Raw genomic sequence first — 16,746 nt, 5'->3', positions numbered from 1 at the left:
TTACAAAACGTTTTAAAAAGAATAGATGTCTTTTTTTTTGGTTTATCAGTTTTTAAATGGTGAGTCACAGAGCTCAGCAGCGATCCAGTGTCACACTCACTTTTGTCTTAGATGTCTTATTTAGTCTTTCAAAAACCATGTTTTTTTTCAGTCATGTTTAAAATAACTCCATATAATTAATGCTGTTTTGGAACTACATACTTTTATTTAGCCAAATTTTATATTTTACCAAGTATAGTAAACATGATAGAACAGTCTGCTTCATAATGGGCCCTTTTACTTTCTTAGGAAACTGATTCCTATTCATATAGCTACTTTAAGATGTGCACAGTCTGAATGTGACCTTATGTACCTTTAACCCCCCCCAACCGCCCCCCCCCAACCCCTCTAAGCTCCCTACCCTCAACTCAGACCTTTTCCAATATTTCCGAACTACAATGGAGAAAGTGAGTGACTCTATGGTGTCAGAAGATGGGACTGTAGGGCCGGGGATTTAGTTCAGTGGTTTCGCCACCTGCTGCACAAGCGCAAGGACCCGAGTTCGATCTCCGGTACCAAAAAAAAAAAGATCAGTAGAAGATGGGACTGTATATAAAACTTGGGAGGTATCATGGGACAACTGTTCTACTACATAGAGAAAGCCATCTTCACTGACAGAAGTTAACCTCAAAAGACAGAATTCACACTTCCAACAGGAGTTCTGGAGGTATCTGTGTGACTGACTGATGTCTGATGAAATACAGTTGTGCGCTAGTAAAGACTGAACAACTGACTGGGGTGGTGTGAAACACAGACTCGTGGTGCTTGCCGACTTTCTGGTGGGAACAGCCCCACTACAATCTAAAGATACCAACACATCACTGAACATGGAACTGGGAAGGAATGTGCACAATCACTCCTTGTGAGCCAGCACATAGACCCCTCTCATGCACTACTGCTCACATCCCTCCTCTTCATGGTTTATTACTAACATCTTTGTTGGAATCCTGAGAACCAAGATATTCCAAATTTTGTTAGTTTGTTTCTATTAAAAATATATCTGAGACTTGGTACTATGTTACACAAGTATTTTACCATAAGTGGGGAATAATGAACACATTATAGTTAAAATCTTTCTGTAGAAAAAAAGTTTTGGTTGGCTTAAGGTAGACTTCAAATCATCTTCAAAAATATTAGAATGTGCTGCTGCCATGTTGGTTCTGCATTCTCTGCATAAAATGCCCTGTGAAGCCACAGAAACCATCCCTGCTGCAGAGCAGTTTCCACAGCCCCAGGCTGACACAGGGTCTGGAACAGAATCGGACAGTGATGAATCAGTACCAGAGCTAGAGGAGCAAGATTCCACATAAGCAATCACACAACAAGCCCAGCTTGCAGCAGCAGCTGAAATCGATGAAGAAACAGTCCGTAAAGAAAATAAAGCTGGAATGAAAAGAAGGCACTGAAGGCTATGTCCAAACTGGGTCTTCGGGAGGTTACAGGGGTTACTAGAGTCACTACCTGGAAATCTAAGAATATCCTCTTTGTCATCACAAAACCAGATGTCTATAAGAGTCCAGTTTCAGATACCTACATAGTTTTCGGGGAAATCAAGATTGAGGATTTATCTCAGCAAGCACAGTTAGCAGCTGCTGAGAAATTCAAAGTTCAAACATTCAAGAAAATACAGACTCCAACCGTACAAGAGGAGAGTGAAGAGGAAGAGGTTGATGAAACAGGTGTGGAAGTTAAGGACATAGTATTGGTTATGCCACAAGCAAAGGTGTGGAGGGCAAAAGCTGTCCGAGCCCTGAAGAACGACAGTAATGCATTGTAAGTGCTGTTATAGAACCACATCTGAAAGGAGGACTTTTTTTGGTGTTTCAAAAAGGTCACTGCAGCGTGGTTTGAAATTTGTACTATTTCTATCACTAATAAAGTTACGACTTATTGAATGAAAAAAATATTAGAATGTGAAAGGTCTGACTATAGTCAAATCTACTTGTCATAAATTAAAGGCTTGTGGTAATCTTGTATTGAGCAAGTGTGTCGGTACCTTTTTCCAATAGCACATGCTTGCTTCATGTTTTTATGTCACATTTTGGTAATTATAATTCAACAAAATTTTTATTATTATTATATCTGATTAACTGATTAGTGATCTTTGATCTAAGTACTGTAACTGTTTTGGGAGCAACTTGAACTGGAACCAAATAAGGAGGAAAAATTAAATGGTTAATGTTTTACATGCTCTAACTGAACCACTGATGGCCAATCTCCTATCCATCTCCCTCTCCTGAGGCCTCCCTGTTCCTTGAGATATGATTACTGAAAGTAGGCCAGTTAATAACCCTAATCTAAGTGTTCAAATGAAAGGAAGTAACATATCTCTCTAGCTTAAAATCAAAGCTATCTTCTAGCTTTAAATCAAAAGATAGAAATGATTCAGCCTAGTGGAAAAGCACATTGAAAGCTGAGACAGGATGAGAGCTAGGCCTCTTGCACCAAAAAGCTAACCAAGCTGTGAAGGCAAGAAAAAGTTCTTGAAGTAAAATCAGTCGTGTGACTCCCATGAACACATGAGTAAGAAAGCAAAACAACCTTATTGCTGATATAGTGAAAATTTTAGTGGTCTAGATAGAAGATCAAACCAGCCACAGTATTTCCTTAAGACAAAACCTAATCCAGAGCAAGACCCTCTCTTCAAGGCTGAGAGAAGGAAGCTGCAGAAGCAAAGGCCGAAAACAACACTGGCTCACAACATTTAAGGGAAGAAGCTGTCTCTCTCTTGTAAAAGTCCAAATTGAAATAGCAAGTAACAATGTAAAAGCTGTAGTAAGATCACTGATGAAGATGACACCTAGGAATTTCACAGCTAGAGAGAAGTCAATGCTTGGTGTCAGAGTAACAGAAGACAGACTGACTCTTGTTAGGATACCTTTAAATTGAAGTCAATGCTCATCATTCTTAGAACATTCACGGTTCATGGCTGGAGCTCAAAATATCATCATTAAGAAAAGTGTGGAAGGGCCTGGGATTTAGCTCAGTAGTTCCGGTGCCTGCCTTGAAAGCACAAGGTCCTGAGTTCAATCCCCGGTACGATAAAAAAAAAAAAAAAAAGCGTGGAATCGTCATGGATAACTTTGAGGAGTTCAAGACCAGTTGAGAAAGTAAAGCAGATATGATGAAAACAGCAAGAGAACTAGAATCAGAAGTGGACCCTAAAGACGTGACTGAGCTGCTTCAAGTTTATGATAAAATTAACAAATGAGTGATTTCTTATGGATGAACAAAGCATATTGAGATGGAATTTACGTACTCTTAGATTGCATCTAAGATGTTGTAAACATTGTTGAAATGGCAGGAGGATTTGGAATATTACATAAACTTAGTTGATAAACAGGGTTTGAGAGAACTGACTCCAATTTTGAAAGAAGTTCCACCTACAGGTGAAACAGTATCACGTTACAAAAAATTGTATGACTCACTTTATTGTGGTGGACTGGAACCAAATCTGCAGTATCTCTGAAGTATGCCTCTAACAGAATGACTAAAACTGTCAGCTTAAAATTCTATATCTAGTGAAAATATCTTTCAAAACAAAAGTTATGAAAGCCAGCTTTCTCACTATTAGATACTGATGTCATAAATAAAGCGGGAAAGCTACTATGAATCCTGTTATGCTGGATATGACTCTGAGTTAACAGTATAAACTGCCTTTTATTTATACATTAAAAAAAATGACCTTGGCATGGTGGTACTCTGGGAGGCTGAGGCAAGAGGGCTGCATTGAGCCCAGCCTGAGCAACTTAGTGAAACTCTTTCTTAAAAAAAAAAATTAAAAAGGGCTAGAGACATAGCTTAGTACCAAGGTCCTTGGTTCAATCCCCAGTACTGCAAAACAAACAACAGTTTGGTTCAAAGCAAATACTAAATGTAGGAACATGTAGATACGCTGCATTTCCACTGAGGTCTAAAATTGTTCTTTGGTAGAGGTAAATCCCTCACACTGATGTTTGATAGGTAGCAACCACAATTTTAAATACTGGGTTAAATATTCTTTGTGAACAAAAGATTTCAGTAAGACATTAGGAGAATAATGGACTCTTCCAACTTACGCTAATTAAACACCTGTAACTGCCAAGCTAAATACAGTTTGTTTTCACTCTGCAATATGGATGATATTAGTGAATGGAAGTTCTAAACATTTCTGGAAAAGTTATTATCTAGTGATAAGTACTATTAATATCTCCCTCAATTGGAACAAAATACAGATATAAATTTATTCACGGTAAATCCTTTAGCAAGCAAAAATCAAATTAGGAATTACTAAGTAGCTATAAAAATACAAAGACTCACTTTTCACATTGCACAATGAAACTAAGAATTTCCTTTTGCTTTTATGCATTATATAGAACTTTTAAAATCTGGTCTAGAGCACAGGATGGCTGAAATGTGGCAGTAAGGAAAGTAGTATACACTCACCTTTGTATTACAAGTAGGGGGAAAGCAGGTTACGAAATTGTAGTATAGTTCCATTTTTTTTTTTAAGACAAAAAGCATAAGTCTTTTTATACATATGTACAATTTTATAATGGAGAAAATCATTTTAAAATTAGAGCTACAATTGTAAAGGGACAGATTGAGAAATTAGACAAAAAAAATTAAAATATGAAATGAAATACTGTACTTAGTAACTATGAGAATCATAAACATCTAAGGAATGATTAAATTTATCATCAAGAAAACGATGACACTGTGAGCCGATTGGGCATATTTAAATAACCTGTCCTCTGTTAATTTTGCACAAATATTGCTTTTATGTTTAAACAAGAGCTCAGAGAATTTGGAGTACAAAGGTTAAAACTCATCCAACTCTAAAACAGTATTTGGATCAGTGTGGTATCCTTAAGAAAAAAGAAAACAAGCATTCACTCAAATAATACTCAAATAAATCTGAGTATTTATTTATATAGCATATGTATATTTTGTTCTAATAGACTATGTAAATTGTAAAACACTAAAATAAAGTTGAAATGAAAAGAACAATATTTTAATGACTAACTTTACTTATTAATCGATGGGAAAAAAATCTGTTTTTGCTGGGGATTTAGCTCAGTGGTTCCATCACCTGCCTCGAAAGTGCAAGGACCCAAGTTCGATCCCCAGTACCAAAAAAAAAAAATCTGTTTTTTGAGGGTTTTGTTTTTTGAGACAAGGTCTCACTATGTAGTTCAGACTGGCCTTGAACTCACTATGTAGCTAGGTGAACTCCCAGGTGCTAGAATTAGAGGTGTGGGGCTGGGGATGTAGCTCAGTGGTTTTGCTGCCTGCTGTGCAAACGCAAGGACCCAAGTTTGATCCCAGGTACAAAAAAAAAAATAAAAAAAGATCCTAGAATTAGAGGTGTGTACCACCACGCCTGGCCAAAAAAGTCTTTTAATTCACTAAAAATTAATATTGATCCTATTAGCCAGTGAAAACAATGTGATTAAATAAACTTGAATATTTTTTAAAAGTTTGGTTTAATATTTTAGATAAAGTGGTCCAAAGAGTCCAGATTCTATTTATTTTGATAAATGCCTTTAACTGACATCAAAGGTGCAAAAAATACCAAAGATGGGGCTGGGGATTTAGCTCAGTGGTTCTACCACCTGCCTCGCAAGCGCAAGGTCCCAAGTTCGAGCCCCGGTACCAAAAAACAAAACAAAACAAAACAAAAAAACAAAGATACCTAAATCCAAATGAAGGAAGTTCCTGGTGGCTATGCCTACTATCCATGATGTAAATCTTCATTCCCATTCAAAGACTTTTGCTAAAATGCAGCTGGTAAATTTATATTTTCTCTGACATCCAGCATTGTTTTTACAAGTTAATCATATGATGTTCTGTATTAATATATTAAGCATATGATTTGAAAACCAGCTCAAACCCTTTATTCAACAGATTAGAAAACTGTTACTAATTTTTAAAGTTGGTATGTATTCATTTACAAGGGTAAAATGTAACAATGCAAGCATTTCTAGAAGCACACATTCAAAATGCTTTTGCTATGCAAGGGAAACTATAAGCAGCCAATATTATACCTGTTTGTGTAAGGAGTTTATTGGAACACAGCCAATGCCCATTTATTTACGTATTTAGGACTCACAGCTGCTTCTGAGCTACAATGCCAGAGCTGGTTAGCGGCAACAGACTGAATGGCATGCAAAGCTGGAAAGATTTGCTCCCTGAATCTTTACATGGGAGAATGTGCCAAACTCTGTTCCATAGCATCAATTTTCCTCAAAAAAGCAATTAACTTTCTCATTCACGTTTGCCTCAAAGATCTAAAGTGCTTTTTGGAGGGGATAATAATTTCTAAGTATCATACTTGTCATTCCTAAAAAAGAAAAATCTCAAAGAGCAAATCTCAATTTCTAACTCATCTTTAAGGCTGGCCATCTCTATGAAGTAAAAGAGATTCACATTACTCTTCCATTTGTTCCAAAGTTTTAGGGAGATTTTTTTCTCTTCTTTTCTTTTGCAGTACTGAGGATTGAACCTGTGGCCTCACACATGCTAGGCACTCTATCACTGAGCTACATCCCTACTCCCTATTATTTAAGATACTACAACCTGGATATCTACCTAACTTGGCTTAGGGAAAAGTGCAATTCATGGCAATATACTATAAACAAACAAGTGAGGGTTTAACCTCTGAGCCACTGTAGACCTACAACCTTTCCATGACACTCTTTCCACATAATATGTCTCTGTTTTTATGTCTTCCCACATAACATGTCTGTCATCTGACCTAGAAACTGAGTGTCAATGTCAATTCATATATTAACACTGTTTCATTTTTATTTTTGGTACCAGGGATCAAACTCGGGTCCTTATACTTGCGAGGCAGGCGGTCAATTCATATATTAGCAAAACTTAAATTACTTTAAAAAACCCCTAAAATATAAAGGATATAAAGAAGGAAAGAAAGATCTTATTTTTTCTCCCATACCCTAATACACAGATCAGTTCATACCCACAGGGGTCCAGAGCCACTCTAGATCTCTAATCCAAATCACTGAAACTAAAATTTTTATATACAGTAAACAGAGCATAAGAATAGCCAGACTATTGAGATTCTATACTTAATCACGCAGCCTGCTAAAATTAGCTTAGGTCATACAGTACACAGTGTGGCTATCTTATTCCTTATGCTAACATTAGGAATACTATACTTAGATTAGCCATATCCCTGTTGTAAGACAATTAGCAAGATGAATGATTAAAGTATTACTGTAAATTGAAATTCTTATTCCCACCCAATTTATAGAAGCTCAAGATTCTAATCAAGGAAATTTGATGCAGTGTACATTTTCTTAAATAGTAAAAATTGAAAATTTGACCAACCTTTATAAAAAGATGCAAAAATTTCAGATTTGAGGAATATTGATTTTGTTCGTAATACTACCACTAAATCAGATAAAAAAATCCGGAAAAGACTATGATTTGGCTATGTAAGATTAATATTTAGTCCTAACTTGTTGAATTAAATATCTTTAGAAATTTCAATCTTAAAAATGAAGAGGAATTCTTTCTTAGGGAAAAAAGAAAAGAAGAAAAATGGAGAGGGGTTTGGTGACCAATTCAATATGAAAAATGAGTTTTTCCTCAAATGTGCCACTGAGTCCTACTAATTTTAAAATATGTCATACTCTGTCCTCACTTTTTCAAGTCTGATATGTTAAATCCTTATCTTTAAAAGGATTCTTGTATTTTTTTTAAAAAAGAGCCTTCTCAATGATTCCTTGTCCCAATGTTCCCTCGCTTCATCTTTCACATTAAAAATTATTTCAAAAAAGTGGCATTCCCATTTATAGCATTTGGTTGAATTTACTGGTTTTAACTAGAGCTACCAATCTAACCACATTATTCTCATTCCATAAACCCTTCACAGTTCCCTCTTCAAATAGTGTAACTGAATTTACCAGTTTTAACTGGAGTTTTGGGTACTGATCAACAAGTATTTATTAACTCTTGTACACTGCATTAAGACTGTAAAACTGTCCCTTTCCTCATGAACCTCAAACTCTAGTTGGACACTGTAAGACCAACAAACTTTTAGACACTGCTTCACTGTTCAGTACTTAATTGTTTTGTTTACTGTGTAATTGGAAATCAAAGCAAAGAAAATAAAAAATTAAAGACTTCATCAAGAAGCCTGGCATTTCAGCTGAAAGCTGAACATACAAAACAAGAATAAAAGGAATTTAACAGATACAGAAGAATCTGGTAAGAGTTGGGGTATAAGGACAGTCCGGGGAGAGAATTAACAGGAACTATAAAGGGGAACTATAAAGATGTTACACTCTAATGGTGGGAAACAATGAGATACAATCTTACTAGGAAAGATTCCACTACAGAATGATGCCCGACGTCGTGGTGCACATCTAATCCCAGCACTCAGGAGGCTGAGGCAGGAGGATCACTGTGAGTTCAAAGCCAGCCTCGGATACATAGTGAGTTCAAAGGGCAGCCTGAACTACAAAGGGAGACCCTGTCTCAAAAAACAAACCAAACAAAACAAGAATGTTTTAGAAGCCAGACACAGGGGTTTAAATATGACTTTACGGATGCCAATAAATAGAAAGAAAAGAGACTGTACAGTATAAGCAGATTATTCTGGTATCTATATTTGGTCCTATGGAAGAGACAGAGGGCTAGGCAGGCAGAAATACATGGAAAGAAGTTATAGGGCTTAAAGAGAGATTATAAAAAAGAAATTATCAAAGAAGAATATAAGGTTCTAACCTGGGAAAATATGAAAATAGAAACGTCACTAAAATAAACAGGGAAGCTTGTTTCAAGAAAGTTCAGGAACTGGGTGGGAGGGGATTAAACACGTTAGATTGAAGCACAATCAAGAAGACCTATACTAAGACTACTCCGTAGCATAGTACTGGGTGGAGCCAAGATACAGGGTTACAACAGGCAGAGTGATCTACCAATGCCTTATACTGTATCTATTTAGGACTTTATCACCCAAAGCCACATATTATTAATTTTAAGCCTCAGAACTCAGAAAGTTCATAGAAGAACAGAATATTCTCATTTCACAAATAGAGAAATCAATGCTCAGAATTAATGTAACTTGCTTAAAGTCACACAGTTAACAGCAGAGTCAGGAAAATCTTGTTCCTGACCCTTGTCATACTATACTCAAAAGCTTCAAAGAACAAAACAAAGCTCATGGCCCTTCTTTCCAAAGGAGTCTTCACTCAGCATAGAGGTAAAAGCTGAGGCTGGGAGAACATACAATTCCTTGAGAATAGGGAAACAGAAAAAGAAAGGATTCCTAGTGCTGCATATACCATTAATTAATTTAAGTGTGGAAAGAAGAGAGCCCAGTAACAGATCCCAGGTTGAGAGAACACTTGAGGGTAGGGGGGAAAAAATCAAAAATTGGAAAAGTGCAGAGTCAGGAAAACCAAAAATGGAGCAACTACTCAACGACCTTAAATGACAAACAAAGCTGGAAGAAGAGGAGGATTTGGCACATTAGATGGTTGAATTTTTTTTTCAGAATTTTAATGCTCAAAATATTAGAGATATAAAATTTCTCCAAAACATTTATCAAGGCCCATTTGGTACACACATAAAGGAGACTGGACTTTATTTTTCATATATTAAGCTTCTACTTCACAAATTATATTCACATAAAATAAGTGTGAAATGTTTTTAAATGTTGAAAAATTACAAAGCCTAAAAACTATTAATTTATCTTACAGAAATATAATTTGATCTGTTTAATCACAGCTCAAATATATTTCAACATAACCCAATGACAAAAAGTTATTCCACTTTTTATTTGGTAAGAAAGTATTTTCAACTTTCCTTCTCTGTATTTGAAAGGCATTTGGTAAACAAACAATATACTTTTTTGCTGATCTCTGTTAATACAAAAGTTCAATAAAAAAACAGTAAACTATAAAAAACCAAACTATTGATACATTCAAAGCAAAATTACATATGAAGTTTTTAATTAAGTTTTAACAATAAATGCTATTGGAAATAATACGGTCAATCTTTTGATTACATATGTAGCTTAAGTGGAAGTTAGCATGCAAAGAAAATGAACTATTTTATTCCTATTCTAACATGACAGATACAAAATGTTTCTAAAATCAATCATTAATGTTGATATTTGTAGAACACAGCGCCATTTTTGCACAAATCAAGTTTAAGAAAGATCCTACGAACTATGTCTAATTTTAAGTTTTCTTTTCTTTTTGGGTGCTGGAGATTGGACCCAGGAACTCACTCATACTAAGCACACACTCCACCATTCGGCCACATCCCCCAGACCTTAACTTAAAAAGTTTTAAAGATTTAATATGACCTTCAACGAATCAAAGCTTTAAAAGACACAAATGAGCTACTCAAAACATTTGCTACTGACCTTGTTCAAGTCTGAAAAGGGTCTTTTCCAGCTTTTCCATTTCGTTCAGTAGTAAAATTCGAATCTGCTTACTGTGTTCCATTTTGTGTTCTGGAGGATTTGAAATCTTTCAGCATTAAAAGAACGCCAAGGTCGAATGCGTTACCCCTATGAGAACAAAAAAGAATTAGGAAAAAGAAAATGTTACCTTAAACTCTCCAGAGCTGACAGCGCCACTTACATGTTCTAAACGTGTTTTAACTCTAGAAGAGCAATGCGAAACACGGATTCTTATAAATTAACAGTTGTTTCCTCCCTTCAGGCACAATATGACTGAAGCAAAAATACTGTGTTACAAATCTTGCAGCTAAAACAAAACAAGCTAAAGAATTCTCAGAGAAAAACAATACATTTGGGAAAGGCTGGAATTGGCGGAAATTATTTTCAGCCCCAGGCCAAAGGGCTGTGGACGCTCCAAATGTCACTTCTGCTTACAGGAGATTAGTCTGCTCCACGGTAACAGGTGGGCGATCGCCCCATTCCCAAATTCGGGTCGGAAGCCACCAATGGGGAGAAGAGAACAGCGGGAAGCAGTTGCTGCCCCTGGAATAGCTGCCGCAGACCTAGGATGTACAGAGGGAGCTATAGATAGAAAGACTGCGTGTGCCCCTGGGGCGGGCGGCATTCCTAGCACTTACGGCGATCGGGTTCTACGTGCGGCGTCGGAGACACTGCGGCCCCGCGGCTGCGGCGCTGGAGCGAGGCCGGGATCGCGCAGGCCAGCACCAGGGAAAGCCGCCGAGGTCGCAGCCCTCGGAGGGCAGGGCGCCGTGAAGGGCAGAGGGCGGGGTGGCGACGCGGGGACGGGCCCAGGCGGCGTGACTGGCAGGCAGGGAGAGTCCCGCGGACTCCGCCTCGAGCCGCTGCCTGAGGCGACAGGAGCCCACACGGCCGGGGGCGCGCAGCGTTGGGAGTGGAGCGGCCCTCTCGACCGCTTCCGGGAGCCGCCGGCCGGGACCGCGGGTCTCGCGAGAGTTTGCCCGTCTCGGACCTCGAGGGAGCAGGTGAATTCCCGGGGGCTGTAGAGGCGCTGCGGCCGGGCTCCTAATCCTGCCCAGGGGGAGATGTGGCGGCCAGGTGTGCCCTTCCGGAACAGCTGCGAGCTCCAGGTTGAAGCTTCAAGTCCTGCAGTGCCAGACTGAGCTGAGAGCTAGGTGGAGCCGCACTGCAGATCTTTTCCTGGGAAGGCTGGACGGTGCTAGTAGAGCGACCCGGCTTCCGATGCCTCTTATATCCCCGATGTATTATGTTTCTTTGTTTTGATTTTTTTTAAAAAAACATGCCCCATGTCTAAAATAAGAGACCTGGCGACAGTCTCTGACAGGCCTTCCAGCACCATTGCCTCTAGTCCTAACAGGGCACAGCTTCCACAACAGACAGGAAGGACTAAGTGGGTGAAGTGTGAACAGTCTAAAACGCTTATTTACAATATCTAGAGGTACCTAGTGTGCGCTGACCACAAGTGAAGACCGTCTGAGATAAAACTGCACATATTTTCGGTCAGAAATTCAGAACTCGGCGCAGATGCCTGAGATTTTATTTCTGCGGGATAAGAAAAGCCATCTTCCCAGGCTTTTCCAGAACACCTAATGGTCATGAGAAAATGGACAAAGGGTTTAGGTTAAGTTGGTGGAATGTAGAGAAAAATTGTGCCCTATTTATTGTGGAATTACAGTACTGTAGTTCCAAGAAGGATAATGGATTTTTAAAAAATACTGAAGTATTTCTATATTTCAATAGATTTTTTTGAGAATGGCCAGTTGCAAACGGTCCAAAACTGAGCTGGTGAACGCACCGTTCACTTACTAACACCTGTTGTTGAACAGACATATAAGTGTTGAGAAATTCAGCAGTAGAACATTCACTGCCCTCATGGAACTCGTACATTTAATTGGTGAGAAAAATAATTGTGTAGATTAATCAGTTGTAAGAAATAAAGCAGAGAAGGAAGGGCTATATCCAGAAGATTCAGGAGAGGGAAGTTTGCAAGACTAACAAAACCGAAAGAAGAAAGGGGGATGTCGGGTTAGAAGACTACATGCAGGCATACAGGAATTGGGGAGGTCTTGGGACAGTCTGCCTGGTGAATTGAAGAAGCTGAGTGAAGAGCGGTAAGAAAAGGGTTGGAGTGAGTGTCCTGATCTTGTAAGGTTTTAAAGGCCAATGCAAAGACTTGGGCTTTTACTTTAGGAAAAAGCTGTGGGAGGTGTGATCCTTTACAAGGATTACTCCACAACTTCTGGGGAATAGCTGAATAAACGGAGTGGGTAGCAAGGAAGGAAGCAAGGAGACCAGTTAGCAAGGCAGAGAAGTGATGTGTGGGTGCTACGCTGAGGCAGACTGGAGAAAAGGTATAGTAGTGAAAGTGGTGAGAAGTTGTTGAATTCTGCATCTGTTTTCAAAGTACAGCCTGTAGAATTTGTTCCTGGAAAGAAAAAAAGAAGTAAAGGATGATTCCAGGGTTTTTATTCGCAGCAACTGTAGCAAGCACTGTCAGGTAGAAATAGTGCCATATAGGTAATTGAAAAATGTCAAGCCGCATTAAGAAAAAAAGATGAAGTTAACTTGTAATATATTTAATTCTGTATAGCTAAGACAGTTCAATATGTAATCAATATAAAAAGTTATTAATGAGCTGTGTTACATTCTTTTTACAGCTACATTTTAAGTGTTCAGTAGCGTATGTGGCTTATGGATGGTATAGAAGAAGCTGTCATTTAGCATTGAGAGAGGAAGAAAAAAGGGAAGGAATAGGATTGGAGAATCAGGAGTCTAAACAGTAAATTTGAAATGACTGTTAAAGATAGTACAGCTTTGGAGTTGCAATTTGTATTTCTGGTCTCAAGTGATGTTTTTTAAATTGTGGGTTGTAATTCATTGGAAGGTTGTAAAATCATTTTTTAAGTGGCAGCAAGCAATTTTAAAAATGAAATAGCTGAATGTGTTACATCTGATAAAAGTATTAATTCACAAAACTTATGTAACTTAGTTTTGGTTCCCACTGGGGGTCATGGTTCAAAACAATATTGAAAGTGACTGCTTTGCAGTGCAAGTGATGCACTGTGACTCATGACTATGAAGTGATGCCACTAACTTGTTGGGAAGCCTCGGAAGGTACACAACTTCTTTGTGCTTTAGTTTTCCTACCAATCAATGGGGATAAAAATAGCACCTACTATTAATTAAATGAGGATCGGGAGCAATGTTACAGCATTTTAGGGGAAAATCATTTGATTAGGTCTAGTTCTCCTGCCTAGAGGCCAGCTATGGCATTTCAAGACATAATTCCATTTTGGCCTCGGGTTACAACTGAGACCTCAAAGATTCCATGATACTGTGATGCTCCAGGCCAAGACCACACCAGCGGAAGATGACCTGGGAAGAACCAAATCTTCGTTGGCATTGTTCCGCATTGATCTAGGAATTCCGCCACTCCCCAGTCATCTGTTACATCTGTTTCTCCCTGTGTACTGAATAGAAGGTGCGGCAAGTTCAGGAGCTTTTGTCTGTGCTGCCCAGAGCAGCTCTGATCAGGCCCAAAGCTCAGCTTCTCAAAGTCTCATTTTTTCTACCTTTCCTATATAATAAGTTAATTCGCCTTGTGCTGCCGTGGCTCCCAGGAGACTAGCACTTGCTGCAGAGGTTCTAGTAACATCCCCCTTTCCCTGGTCCCTCCAAATGAGGGTTCAGGACTGTGCCTTATCTGTGCTAAGTACTGGTTAAGTACAGACGTTAGTAGACTGGGACCCTGACCATGTTGTGACCCATAGATCACACTTACGTTCATCTTCAGGCTCTTCCTCTCCACGTCGTCTTCCACTTTAGTCTTTCCTTCGGCTGTCTCATCACCCTGCCCTCCTGTTGCTCACTGTTAGGGCTCCAGAGTTAGCATTTCCACCTGTCCTTCCTTCAGAAAAACTCTCGTTCTAGTGCCCAATATTTCAGCTTGATATAAGGAATAAAATGGATTGAGGACATGCATTCCTTTAGTAGTGATACATTCTTACACAGGTGCTTGAATTTAACAAGATTTGTTAGTACATATGACCTTAATTTTGGAGATTCCATATTGTGAAATAAAGTGAAGAATGTTAAGTGATAGAACTATGATTTAATATGAGGTGCTTCTCAGACTAATTTTTATTTTTTTTTGGTACCAGAGATTGAACTCGGGACCTTGCACTTTTGAGGCAGGCGGCGGAACCACTGAGCTAAATCCCAGGCCCTTCTCAGACTAATTTTACAAGCCACATAGTGTCTTTTTAAGAAGAAAAGTCATATCAGCATGCTATTTGTGAAGTTCTTCAAATACCAATGAATTTGCAGTCCAAGGCCATGTCCATCTTAATTTTGGTGAACATTTGTCATGTGCCTGCCCTGTGCAGGTCTTTAAATGCACAATAATCTCATGGTGTAGTTTCTGGAGAAGAACACTGGGGATGGAAACCAGGGCTGTCACACTGAACTATAGCCCCGGCCCTCAGCCTCACCTTTTTTTTTTTTTTTTGAGACAGGGTATTGCTAAGCTGCCCAGGCTGGTCCTGAAGTTATGACACTCCTGCCTCAGCCTTCCAGAGTGCCGGGATTACAGGTGTGTGCCATCATCCCGGGTTTGAGAAGAATCTCCTTGAGGGACATCTAATAGATTCTCTCAATTCTTTGATAGTGAAACTCGTGTTTTCTAAAATATTTATACTGATGCACTTGGAAAACTAGAGAAGGGCCATCGTCAGAAGAGGCTTTCTCCAAGTTTGTGTATGTTTTTTGAAAAGGAAGTTGTTATTATGGTTATTTGAGGTATTGATGGTTAGATCCTAATTCAATGGTTGTCTGTATTTGAAATGGATGAGACTGCCTTACTCGGTTTTTATACTCTTCAGTATTTTCTGTATATTAATTTATAGTGCTATACACTGACATTATTATAATGTCATACTTTTGTTTTACAGAACTTTGAATCGTGTGAAATCCTTTCTAAATTGAATAAATTATTCTACATTTTTGCAGTATTCAGAGTCTATTGATTACTTTCTTGTCACTGTGGCAAAATATCCTCCACAAGCAACTTTCTTTCTTTTGGCTTTTAGAGACAGGGGCTTGCGATGTAGTTGACCTTCAACTCACTGTGTAGCCTAAGCTGGCCTCAAACTCGCAGTGATCTGCCTGCCTCAGCCTGCCAGGAAGCAGAGTGAGAAGGGAGGAGCCGGGGTCAAGAATACACCTTTCCAGGTAACAGCCAAAGACTCACCTGCAAGGAGTACCCCCAGTACATTCAGCTGTGAATGCATCAGTAGATGAATCTAATGAGTTTTGCACCCCATGATCCAGTCACTCTCCAAATACACGAGACTTTTGGGGAACATTTTCCATCTGAACCATGACACAAATATAGCCAGTGAAGAGAAAAAGAGATGATAGGAAAGTAAATAGAATTGAAGGCAGAGAAATAGGAGGACTTGAATATGATGGTAAGAAGTATGGAAAATCAGAGATTTTTCAAAAAGAAGATAATCACAGAAAATGAACTTTGGAGACAAAGTTTGGATGCTCCTTTCAAAAAATTTCTTTAATAACAAAACCTAGGCCTTAGAATGTCTCATCACTGTCTATATAAAATTATTTTTGTGTGTACCTTGTTGAGACTAAGTTTTGGTTAATAAGATACAGAAGAAATGTTGCAAGGTATTCCAAGACTTCTTTTTTTTTTTTTGGTGCTGGGTATTGAACTCGGGACCTTATGCTTGCGAAGCAGGCAGTGGAATCACTGAACTAAAGCCCCAGCCCTAGGACTTCTACTTAATGGAAAGAAATTAACTCCTCTTTCGCTGTTCTCCATCCTGCTGTCTGAACATAGCTATGATAGCTGGAGCTCTGGGAGCCTTACTGTGCAATTATGATGAGGTTCACACAATAAAAGGAAGGAAAGTATGAGTTGGAAGAAGCCTTATGTCTTCATAAAGTTGCCTCACAAGCTTTGAACTGCTTAACTCTAAACTTTTATGTGGGAAATAAACATCTCTTATTTAAGCCATTGTCACTTTTCTGCTGTGTGTAGCTGGAGTAACCCTTTTTCTCTACAACCAAACTGCCAATCCTAAGCCCTCCATTATTAAAATTTTGGAGCCCATGATTTTAACAGGAAATTTGATATATTTGCAAGGGTGAAATGATTAAGTTTTAAATTTGGGAATGTGGAACATTTTAAAAGATCTACTCTAAGAAAAAAAAAAAAAAAAGAGCACTCTCCCCAAAAGAAAAAAACCTCTTGACTTTCCTCCTGACACAGT

At 38.6% G+C, this 16,746-nt stretch overlaps 2 protein-coding genes and 1 pseudogene across 8 annotated transcripts in view; 2 read left to right on the top strand and 1 right to left on the bottom strand.

The window, feature by feature from the left end:
- The window catches only part of Agl (amylo-alpha-1,6-glucosidase and 4-alpha-glucanotransferase), a 101,805-nt gene extending 90,567 nt beyond the window's left edge, over window positions 1-11,238 (bottom strand). For 2 of the 4 annotated variants that reach the window (XM_004869110.4, XM_004869113.4), the window contains exons 1-2: window positions 11,098-11,238; window positions 10,421-10,567 (exon numbers count right to left, since the gene is read on the bottom strand). In XM_004869110.4, the coding sequence (XP_004869167.1) occupies window positions 10,421-10,502 (82 nt within the window). In that variant the 5' untranslated portion in view covers window positions 10,503-10,567; window positions 11,098-11,238. The other 2 variants (XM_004869111.4, XM_004869112.4) reach the window with 2 other exon arrangements.
- On the top strand, window positions 1,218-1,816 carry LOC106008083 (nascent polypeptide-associated complex subunit alpha pseudogene; annotated as a pseudogene).
- LOC110346562 (uncharacterized) lies at window positions 10,965-16,677 on the top strand. Of its 4 annotated transcripts, none has more exons than XR_015452011.1 (3): window positions 10,965-12,570; window positions 14,974-15,050; window positions 15,547-16,490. XR_015452011.1 is itself a non-coding variant. In XM_087213187.1 (3 exons), the coding sequence occupies exons 1-2, from the start codon at window positions 10,966-10,968 to the stop codon at window positions 15,010-15,012; spliced, it is 537 nt and encodes a 178-aa protein (XP_087069313.1). In that variant the 5' UTR covers window position 10,965; the 3' UTR covers window positions 15,013-15,050; window positions 15,547-16,677. The 4 variants fall into 4 exon arrangements, 2 of the variants coding, with proteins under 2 accessions (XP_087069313.1, XP_087069314.1); XM_087213187.1 differs by having other exon boundaries at window positions 10,965-11,463; window positions 15,547-16,677; XM_087213188.1 differs by lacking the exon at window positions 15,547-16,490 and adding an exon at window positions 15,409-15,468 and having other exon boundaries at window positions 10,965-11,463.
- Window positions 16,678-16,746: the final 69 nt, after the last annotated feature.

The sequence above is a fragment of the Heterocephalus glaber genome, unplaced genomic scaffold (genome assembly GCF_053883595.1).
Source record: "Heterocephalus glaber isolate CG9 unplaced genomic scaffold, H.glaber_assembly_v1.0 deba00001442, whole genome shotgun sequence".
Classification (NCBI taxonomy): domain Eukaryota; kingdom Metazoa; phylum Chordata; class Mammalia; order Rodentia; family Bathyergidae; genus Heterocephalus; species Heterocephalus glaber.
The sequence above is the reverse complement of the archived record's forward strand: the minus strand, read 5'-3'. Positions and strand labels throughout refer to the sequence as shown.

Excerpts from the sequence above, each read along its gene's own strand:
- LOC110346562 (XM_087213187.1), top strand. The coding sequence starts at position 10,966 with ATGGGGAGAAGAGAACAGCGGGAAGCAGTTGCTGCCCCTGGAATAGCT. Across the intron at positions 11,464-14,973 it reads CTCGGACCTCGAGGGAGCAG|GGTATTGCTAAGCTGCCCAG; the intron begins GTGAATTCCCGG and ends TTTTTGAGACAG.